Source organism: Canis aureus, chromosome 23 (assembly GCF_053574225.1).
Source record: "Canis aureus isolate CA01 chromosome 23, VMU_Caureus_v.1.0, whole genome shotgun sequence".
Taxonomy (NCBI): Eukaryota; Metazoa; Chordata; class Mammalia; order Carnivora; family Canidae; genus Canis; species Canis aureus.
In genome coordinates, this window is record NC_135633.1 from 107,501 (window position 1) to 118,945 (window position 11,445).

The following is an 11,445-nucleotide window of genomic DNA, read 5'->3' on the forward strand; positions in this document are numbered from 1 at the left end:
GCATATTTCTTAATATCTTACCACATAGGGACTTTTGAAATTATTTTTATCATTGTTGATTGTTTTATTGCACAAGAACATACACTAAGACTTCAACCTTGGTATTTATCTGGAATAGATATATTTAACAATATATAGTCATCCTTTGTTGGTTATGTGTTACAAAAATGTGTATTTTTGGTTGTAGGGTAGAGTAGACTAAGTATATCTATACCATTATTAAAACATATCAAAGTCTAGGGACACCTGGGAGGCTCAGTGGTTGAGCATCTGTCTTCAGCTCAGGTCATGATCCCGGGGTTCTGGGATTGAGTCCTGCATAGGGCTCGCTGCATGGAACCTGCTTCTCCCTCTGCCTATGTCTCTACTTCTCTCTGTGTGTCTTTCATGAATATATAAATAAAATCTTTAAAAAATATATATCAAAGTTTAAAGTTCCTCAAACCTGCACCTTCTTCTCAGGGAAAACTCAGGCCATTAGCAAACACAAATAGCAAAAACACCATTTGCTCCCTTCTCACTTACTTATATGTTAATGACTGACTGGCATTTACTTTATTTTAAATCTCAATGTATATTATTATTACTGCATTACACAAGAAGTATTGTATTTGTCCACACATTTATCACATTCTTTGTTCTTCATTCCTTCTTGATCTTATTGTATTATCATTTTCTTTCTATTTGAAGTTCATTCCTTATCATTCCTTTAATGCTAGTCTGCAGGGGGAATATTCAATTTTTGTATCTCTAAAAATTCTTCATTTTTGTAAGGATTTTTCTTTTCATTTTTTTTGTTCCAAGTTTTTGTTTAAGTTCTAGTTAGTTAACATGTAGTGTAATACTGGTTTCAGTAGTAGAATTTAGTGATTCATCACTTATATACAACACCCAGTGCTCATCACAAGTGCCCTCCTTCATGCCCATTATCTACTTAGCCCATCCCCTGCCCACTTCCTTCTACCAACCCTTAGTTTGTCCTCTACAGTTAGAAATCTATTTCCCGGTTTGCCTCTCTCTTTATTTTCCTCCTTTGTTCATCTATTTTGTTTTTTAAATTCCATATGTGAGTGAAATCGTGTGGTATTTGTCTTTCTCTGACCAACTGATTTCACTTAGCATAGTACTCTCTAGTTCTATCCATGCCATTGCAAATGGCAAGATTTCATTCTTTTTTATAGCTCACAACAATGAGCAGTGAATGATAGGTTATTGGTTGGCAGTTATTTTTTTCAGAACACTGAAGATATTGTTCAGTTTTGTGGCTTTTATTGTTGCTTTTGAGAAGTTAGGTGTCAGTCCAGTTGCTTCTACATTTTCCTTTTGGTAATTTAGTTTTTGTTTTAGTTTTAGATAAGATTACTGGGAATTGATAAAGAAAAAAATCCCCATAATTTGAAAAATAACTACTTTGACTCAACAAATTGATAAAGTGCAAAAGGATATATATATACACAAGACTAAATATCTAAGTTCAAGATTTTAACATAAGATGTCTCAGAGCTTCATGTCAAAATAAGGCCACAGAGAAATCTTTTAATGGTACTTCCATGTGAATTCATGTTTTCCAATAATTAGACCATTGACTGTCCCTGTAACTTGTCTAGTTTGCAGATCTAACCATTTCCTTTCCAGGCTACTGTTACTGTCCCCTAAAATTGCCTTATGACTATTCCAGATGATGAAACCCTATAAATGCCCTTTTCTGTTTCCCCCTATTGTGTCTGGGAACCTATGTTCCCCCTTGATCACCAAATTTAATAGATTCAGTTTTTAATTGTCACTGATTTTCCTGGTGGTCTTTGACAGTGCTAGATAGTCACAGACGCCCCAGAGAGGTCTAGCCAGACTCCTCACAATTAAGGTTCTAGCCTCTTGACTCATTTATTGGCAATTCCACTGACTACCTGTGAGCAGCCCCGTCCAGGGTTTGCACATTCATGGTGATGAGGTAAGTCTAGCACTTTTTATTGAGTAGGGTTTATTTTATTTGTCCTAGGAAGGTTTCCCAGGACTTTTTCATTATCTCTTCACATCTGCTCTTGTTTTCTTTTCCCTTGATGGAGTGGTGGTGAAGAAAAAGATGGTCTGCCAAAACTTTGCCACTAACTATCCTGTCTATTCATCTGCCTTTTATCTATATTTTTGCCAATCTATAAAAATAAATCCCAGGGAAGGAGTTATGTGTTGTTAGCTTGCCACCAGGAGTAATAAGTAAAATGTTCTTTGAACAATATCTTGTCTAGGACCAATTATCTTGGATTAATCATTAAAGTCTTATAAGAACCTTCTCCAGTCTTGTCTATATGTAGGAAATTTGCTGTAAGAGAGACTCTTCTTCACATATTCCCCTGTTGTAGGCTGCTAATTTCTTGTCAGAAAAGCTTTGGATTTTCCAAGGCCTTCACTATCCCTATTATCTTCTTACTTCCTGGTAATCATTGACTAGATTCTCAGAAATTAATTCTGTACTATATCTCAGTGAATGATTTGACTTTCATCTTGATGACTCTGATTATAAAATAAATTTGTCTTTTTTTTTTCCGCTAGCAGATGTGGACTACTCTTCCTTGCCAGCCATCTAATTATTCATTCTTTGTCACCTTAGACAAATAATTGGTTATTTTGGAAATATCAGAGAAAGATTACACTTAAGCCTCATTGGATAAGGTCTTACTAAAATCATCACCACTACTTCCACGCTACCACACTTATTACAGATATTAAGCTGTAGTACTCTAGCAACTTTACAAAAGTAAATGGTCCAAATGATAGGGCACCTAATACACAGGTGGCCCAAGCTCCTCAGAATTAGGAACTAGACTGCTCCACTCAAGATGACTGAAATAAAACTACCCTCCGTCAAGATGACCAACGCCATTGATGGTGATTGGATCATCCTCTCAGCTATTTTATCTCCTCTGTGCTACTTTAAAGTTTTAGATTATTTGGTAGACAATCCTACTAACACAATACTACCAAGTCAGCCTTCTTGAAAATCAATATTGCCATGTTTCTTCATTCATTCATGCTGACAATAAGAGACAAACTCCTGAAACTGATCAAGAAGAAATAGGAAATCTAAGTATACTGGTAACAGATAATTCTTACAATTTCCCACAAAGAAAAGCCCAGACCCAGGATATTTCACCAGTGAAGACTTTCAAATGTTTATGGAATATTGCATATCATTTTAATCAAATTTGCCAAAAAGTATCAGAGGAAGCAATGTTTTCTAACTCATTTTATAATGCCAGTAATAACCAGACACAAATAAAGTCAGCACAAGAAAAAATGACTATAGGTCAATATCCGTTATAAATATAGATGCAAAAATCCTTAACAAAATACTAGAAAGTCGAATCTAACAACATTTAAAGAAAATTATACGGCATGACTGAGAGGGATTTATCCCAGGAATGTAAAGTTTATTTAAGATTAAAAAGTCAATCAGTGCAATGCATCATAACAATAGAACAAAGGACAAAATCCACATAATCATCTCAGTTGATACAGAAAAAGCATTTCACTAAATTCAACACACATCGTGAATATGTTCAACAAACTAGGAAGAGAAAAAACTTCTTCAACCTGATCAAGTCCATCTAAAAAACCCTGGGTCAACATCATACTTAATGATGAAAGACAATATGTTTTCCTTCTAAATACAGGAAAAAGATGAGGAAGGATATCTGCTCTTGCAACTTTGATATTTTACTTCCATGTGGACTCCCTTTTCCTTAGGTGATGACTCTCCAGCTTTCTTGGCAAATTTTGATGGGTCTTGTTGATTATTTTTTCTTTCCACGTAGATTTACATTTTTTACATTTCCTGAAACTAGTATTAGTGGTGTTTTGGAAAGAGCAGGATTAAATGCCTATTTTCAGTATATACCATGTTTAATCAGAAGTCTAGTCTAAATATTAAATCTAAAACCCAAACCATAAAAACACTCACAATTCTAATGTACATCTGGGACTATGAATTACTACCATACTGCTATACCTGTAGTTTTCTTCTTATAGCACTCTTTTACATTATACTAATTGGTGTACATGTTTTATCTTCTCTACTCATCTGTGAATTCCTAAAAGTGGAGGGTTGTAATGTGTTTATTTTTCTATTCCACAATGCCTGGTATAACCCATCAGAAATTATGATTTTTGTAAATGTTTGTAAATAAAAGAAAATATATGTGCCCACAACATTATTTGGATTTTACTGATTGGATGCTAATAAACTTTTACGATGAATACACCTATTACTCCTTGCCATAAAAAAAAGCAGTATACTTACAATGAATAGGGTAGCAATGCCTTGACACTGACTAACTGCTTGAACATAGCCACAAAAGTAGTGTTGATCTAGAATGAGACCAAATGCAATGAGAATGATTCCAGCTGTTGCTCCCAGGGCACTAAGAAAATTCATTATTCGGCTCATCTTCACCTGAAAGAGATGAAGATCATGACATTGCGTCTACACACAAAGCAACGGTGAGGGAGACTGGATGGAGAGAGGATTTTAGTCACAGCATTGCAATGCCACAAAGCAGTTGTGTGATCCTATGGGTGTGACACTTCATCCCTTTGGGCTTCAGGTTCCCAGACACAGAATGAGGGAATCCAGTGAACTTTTAATAACCCTTCCATCTCCCGCAATCTGTACCTAAGTTAACTCCCATTTAGTTGTGGGGAGGGATGCACACTGAACAAAAGAGGTACTTAGGCGTAGCCACATTGATGCTCTGGTAAAAGTCAGGACCTACTTACATTTTTGTTTTATGACTCTGCTTAACTAAACACTGTATATCTTTGCAATTTTTATTTTTTCCTAAAACTTCAAACCTACAGGAGAAGTCCTGTGTTGGAAATAATTTATTGGATTGTTGATTAATTGATTAATATTTGGTTCATTGAGAAAAGTAAAATATTCTACTTATGATTTATCTGTAAGTTAAAATTTTGCATTATTAACACTGTATTATTTATTTTGAACTTCTGCTTTTAAGATTTAACTAGGTTGTCTTGACAGTGTGTCTATTATGTGAGTCAAACTAGTGCCTTTCAAAGTGTCTGGCATGAGGTGACACCAAAAATACAGGAAAAATGAATGAATGAGTTACTGGAATATTGAAACCCATTTCACCATTTGGTTTAGGAACTTGACATTTATTCTATGCTTCAGTGTTTTCATATATAAAATAAGAAACTGGATAACCTAGAAAACTCTTCCAGCACTAGTGTTTTATGATTCTATGGACAAAAGACAAATGCCCTTGATTGGTGTCAGTACTTGAAGTTTGTGGAATTATAGTGGGTTAATGATTTTCCACATTCATTTTCGAGGTGAAAATCAATTATTTCAGAGTTGCAAATTTTTAGTAAAGGACAAAATGTAACTCACCAGAGTTCCTGTGGGTTTTCTTTCCAGTGCAACCAGGAAGGCTCCAGAATTAATGAACTATTAAAAAGAATAAATAATCTCAGTGATAGGCTTGCTTAACTGAAATTAAAGAGTTCTCAGAGAATAGAATCCCTTTGTTTCTTTTGCATTCCTACCTTCCTAGTTCACATGATCCAGAGCAGTGAGCACAGATGCCTCATAATATTGTCAGCAAATAATTAGTGGACAAATTGCTGGACTAGAAATTATTTTAGCCTTAACTATTTGAACATGGGATTTTTTTTTAAAGCTTTACTTGGCTTTAGTTTTCTTATACACCTTCTTTGTATAGCTGTTGTGGACTCAGCTCTGATATGACATACTGGTGTCAAACCAGTTTCACAACCAGTAAGATCAGATTCCGTCATTCATTTTTTTAAATTTATTTCTTCATGACAGACACACAGAGAGAGGCGGAGACACAGGCAGAGGGAGAAGCAGGCTCCATGCAGGGAGCCTGACGTGGGACTCGATCCCGGGACCCCAGGGTCATGACCAGGGCCCAAGGCAGACGCTCAACCGTTAAGCCCCCCAGGGGTCCCAGATTCTGTCATTCTTACAAGAAACACCTTTCACACCATTTGCAATCCAGTATGTTCTCCTAACTAATATGCCTGGAATTCTGAAAACAATCCTAAATACATGTGTATGTATTCATGTGTGTATGTATATATGTAATATAATATGTATTATGTGTATGTATACATATAAAGTATATAATATATATGTACACACATACACATATATAGATATACTTGTTTATCATCCATTCACTTGTCGAGGGGTTGGCTTTTGTGAATAATGCTGCTCTAGACATGGAGGTGCAGATATATCTTTGACGTAGGGTTTTCATTTCCTTTGGATATATTCCCAGAAGTAGAATTGCTGGATCATATGGTAATTCTATTTTTAATTTTTTGAGGAAACTTCATTATATCTTTCATAGTGAGGGTTCATGTATTATTAACCTTTGGATCCTCTTTGCCTTCCTCTATGTGTGTGGCTTATAATAAATATCAACTCATTTTGAATGAATGAATGGACAAATGACATCAAAACCCAAGGGCATATTCCCAAAGGAACTTCAGGACTGATGGAACATCAGCAATTCTGATGAATTAATGGGGAAATAATTCCAGCAAAGTTGATTTTTATATTATCTTTTCAAGCGTATCATACAACTGAATGCAGCTCATTTTGTCATTAAGAATTCCCTAGATTCCCTGTTGGCATGGCTTCAAATTGAACTCATTGACTACACTCACCAAAACAGAGCTCCAGAATGGATATCCTGAAATAAATATAAAGGGGAACCTTGGGTATGGATTTTCCAAAGTGAAAATGAAAATGACTCCAAAAGAAAAGTTCATCACTCCAAATAGGATCTGCATAGCCTGTAAATAGAGAGAAAAGTCATGGTAAGGAAAAAGCGGAATAGTAGGTTACCTTTCAAAAAATGTACACAATCTTCTTTTGGTTAAAAGGATTTGTCAATTACCTTGTTTTATAAATAAGGGGAGGACAGTAGAAGCCCCTTTGTGATTCTCCCAGGTGCTTTCTTAATTCCTTTATCTGATATTTGGTAACAGGTAAAACGATCTAGATCAATGCTCTGGCAAATGTAACCCAGGGATTGGTAACATTAGGATCACCTGAGAATGAGAGATGCAGACTCTCAGGCCCTATATCCTATATCCCATACTTACTGAATAGAATCTCCAGGTTAGGCTGAGAGGTCTATGTCAAACTCTCCAAGCAGGACAGAAATGCAAATCAAAACCTCAAAGAGATAGGACCTCACATTAAAATGGCTATCATCGAAAAGACAAGATAGCAGGTGCTGGTGAGGATGTGGTGCACCGTTGGTGGGCATGTATCACTATAGAAAACAGTATGTATTCTGTTTTGTCTTTTAATCCCATTAAATCTTTCAAGTCTAATTTGCTCTTTTGCCATTCCCAAACTATGCTACCATGATGCTTTCTTTATCTATCTTTCTCTATCTCTATTCTTCTTTCCTTGTGTCCTTTTCATTATTAAAATTCCATCACTGATTCAGGGTTCAGATTAAGTACCGAATTTGCCATGGCATTGTCTCATTGCTTATAATTTTTATTTTTTTAAAAAATTTTATTTATTTATTCATGAGAATGAGAGAGAGAGAGAGAGAGAGAGAGAGAGGCAGAGACACAGGCAGAGGGAGAAGCAGGCTCCATGCAGGGACCCCGACTGGGACGGGATCCCAGGTCTCCAAGATCATGCCCTGGGGGGAAGGCAGCGCTAAACCTCTGAGCTACCCAGGCTGCCCTGTCTCATTGCTCAGATAGAAGTAACTGTTTCCCCTCTGGGTTCTCCTGACCCTCACCCTCAACCATTTGTGGCTCTTATTAGATGCTATATTTAAATGTGATGTTTAATATTGTTATTTTATTATTTCTAAATATTACTTTGTTATTTCTAAATTATGTATTTATTCTCCTCAATGAGATAAACTAGGTCATATTTATTTCTGTAACCCCCATAGTATCTAACATATTTTTTGCACAGTTTAATCCATATTGTTAAAGCAATTTGAACTCTAAGAGAAGTTTCAGTACCATTATATTTGAATAGATACTAAAGCAGTTTAGACTGGTGGTCCTTTTCTGTATGTCAGTGGGCCATCTTTCTTCACCCCCCACCCCGGGAAAAAGTACATTTCTTTCTATTTTCTATTCTTGAAGCCTTGGGATTGAAAGATAATATATTTTGTAAGATATAGGCACTATCATAACTTTAAACATACTGAATCACATTTTCTGAAAAAGATAATATTCATGAAATAGGTAGATGGGGAGGTGAGCATTTACAGTATTAAGGGGATTTTCTGCAAAAGCCCCACATATAAACATATCATATTGTGAAAATGAATTCTGAGTTTTGATTGAGAAAATGTAGAATTGTAGACTCAATAATAAAATCTGATCTATTGACTTCTACTTGATTTTTCTCTTCCTTTTCTCTGAACTTGACTAGGAAAAAACTCCTAGATGGTCAGCTTGGAGATTTTTACTTTAACTGCAACCTTCAAGAGCCCAGGGATTTTGGCTTATTCATTTTGTATTTTCCTCTCCATAGACCCTTGTACACAATTGGTTTAGAAATATGACACATACTTCCTGAATTGAATGGAAATAAAAGTTGGAATTACCTTGAAACATTGTGCCACTAGATATTTCTTTCCCTTTTCTTCCCCCCTCCATCTCCCATCCTAGTTTAGTTTCTATTGCAAAGTTTTGGAATCTATAATACCCTGCTGAGGTGGCTGATTAAGCCCATGGTTCATAGACTGGGTGGCTTATGAACAACAGAAACTTATTTCTCGTGATTCTGGAGGTTGAAAGTTTGAGATCAGGGTGTCAGCCTGATTAGGTTCTGGAGTAGACCCCTTCTGGGTTGCAGACTGATGACTTCCCTTTTGTAACTTCACATGGTGGAAAGAAAGCTAGCTACCTCTCTGACCTCTTTTTATAAGGGCACTACTCTCATTCATGAGGGCTTTACCATCATGAATGAATTATCCCCAAAAGCCCCACCTCCAGACACCATTACATTGGAATTATGGTTTCAACTATGAATTGTTGGGAACACAAACAGTCCATAACACATCCTCAGTAGAGTAACCATTGGGGAAAATCTGACTTACCCCTAAGATTTTCATTTTTGTAGCAAGTAATTTTGGAAAAGCACTCTTAGACTCAAAGGTTGGGGCTGTAAGGTCTGTTGGCTGCACATCAGGAATAGTGATCTCTGGAGGAAATACCAGAAATACAGGATTATGTGCAGTGTTTGGATTCATGATGGTGGAGTTGATATTTTGAAATTAAAAAATGTTCTTGATGGTACTTCAGTCTAGACCATGTTCTTCTCCTGTACCAAGGGTGTCTGGAGCTCTGGTATTGTTGTGCTTTGTCTTGGAATTATAGAACCATAGAGTCACAAAGTCATGGAATCTCAGTACTGGTCAAGATCTCAAGGTTAGTGAGTAAAATACCCAGGACTGGAGGTCGGAGAACCTGTCCAGTAGTCCTAGTTTAGTCAGGAATTCACTGTGACCTTGGACAAGTCACACCCTTCTCTTGGTTTCAGATTCCATAGATGTACATTGATCAGGCTGAGCTAGATGATCTGTGAAAACATTTTAGTTCCCAAATAAATGAGTATTGTGAACACTTATTCTAGTTCTCTGTCTTCAGGAGGTAGGGGATAAAACCTCTCAGGCCCTCAGAATTAATTAGTAATCCACTTCTTGAAGTAGACATAGTATCTATTTAGCCTGTTACTTTTGTTCCACCTGATTTTATTAGCTTTAGCTGTGGACAAACCACCTCAAAACATAGTGGCTTCAAACAACCAGCACTTGATTTCCTTCAGAATTCTGTGGGCCATAAGGATGGTTCCTCTCTCTCTCTCGCTCCCTAAGCATGATGACTAGAACAATGTTTCAATAGCCATAAGACAAATGGTAGAAAGATTACTTGAAGTTTTTATTATGCTTTAATTCATGCAAGCTAATTCTAGAGATACAGTTCTGAGATACTCAATCCTTAGATCATAAAAGCTTAGAATTAATTCCAAACCCCTTTATTTACTAGATATGAGGTCTTGACTAAATGATATATTAACTTACATATTCATATTAACTTACCTGTTTATTAAAATATTACATCTTTTATCTAAAAATTAGAATAATAATTGTTACCTTATAGGGCTATTATGAGTGAATTATAACCTATTTGGCATGAAGTGAATGCTAAATAAATTGTAATTACAAAAATAATAGCAATTAACATTTTCCCTTATTATTACTATTTTAATCATGGTAATTAAATGCTTCATTTTATGTTTACATTATTTTCAGAGTTTATTTTGGTTAGTTCTTTATCAGGTAAATATTCAGTGTATTTTTACAGGCTTAGGTATAGAAACTTTGGAGATGTCATACTGAATTGGTCCAGAAGTTATTTTATCTCATTTCTGTATTTCAGAGTGGCTATGAACCTCCATAGCTCTCCTGCTAATAAAGTATCTAGGCTCAGGGATGCCTGGGTGGCTCAGTGGTTTAGTGCCTGCCTTTGGCCCAGGGTGTGATCCTGGAGTTCTTGGATCGAGTCCTGCATCGGGCTTCCTGCATGGAGCCTGCTTCTCCTTCTGCCTGTGTGTGTCTCTCTCTCTCATCTCTCATGAATAAATAAATAAAATACTAAGAAAATACATGGCTAAGATAAATTTGTGCACTTACATTTCTTTCTTCCTATATCTTTAGATTTCTTTTTATTTTCCAATCTGCCAAAATCTACTCTTTTCTTGGGAATTATTCTAACTCTAAGTGGTTTATGGAATAATGTACAATATTACTGTATTACTCAGTGTTCCCAAATCAAGCTTTACTTCAGCCTGATATTGCTGGCTATTCCAGGGAAGTTACAATGATCCAAGTGATTGATGTTCTTGGATTCATGGTTAATGGGATCAGAACTCTCACTGTCACAACTTCCCGAATTCTCTTGCTAGAAAGTTCACAGAAAGGCCCTCTGTGCTTTCTGTAGCTCTTCTTTTCCTACAGCTGAAGCTCAATTTTGTTTTTAAATTTTTTATCTTTCTCTCTGTTGTAAAATATCCCCCTTTTAAATATCCATAGTCATATTCTAGACAGTAGAAGCCAACCAGTTTGATCAGATGTCACCTGTTTAGGGGTTTTCAGATCCTCTAGATTTCTCTTGCTCTTTAAGTTATAAATATCTTATCCCATGAATGATGATAAAACCTACTGTACTTCCCAGATATATTTCAGAAGGGGTAATGGGTAATTTGATATGAAGGAAGGGGATTATTTTAACTATGGACTAAAGGGGAAATAAAATCATTGCCCAGAACATCACACAGGTAAAAACATAATATATCAGAACCTAAAAATAAAGACCTTAATTAGAAAGATATGAAGGATATTGAAATGTAGG

The 11,445-nt window shown here is 35.9% G+C and overlaps 1 protein-coding gene across 1 annotated transcript in view; it reads right to left on the minus strand.

Moving 5' to 3' along the window:
- The window catches only part of LOC144294470 (membrane-spanning 4-domains subfamily A member 5-like), a 17,527-nt gene extending 8,124 nt beyond the window's left edge, over nucleotides 1–9,403 (minus strand). Inside the window, exons 1-4 of the mRNA XM_077866110.1 lie at nucleotides 9,132–9,403; nucleotides 6,712–6,840; nucleotides 5,408–5,464; nucleotides 4,298–4,450 (exon numbers count right to left, since the gene is read on the minus strand). Of these exons, the coding sequence (XP_077722236.1) occupies nucleotides 4,298–4,450; nucleotides 5,408–5,464; nucleotides 6,712–6,840; nucleotides 9,132–9,284 (492 nt within the window). The 5' untranslated portion in view covers nucleotides 9,285–9,403. The remainder of the gene's footprint in view (nucleotides 1–4,297; nucleotides 4,451–5,407; nucleotides 5,465–6,711; nucleotides 6,841–9,131) is intronic.
- Between the last annotated feature and the right edge of the window lie 2,042 nt (nucleotides 9,404–11,445).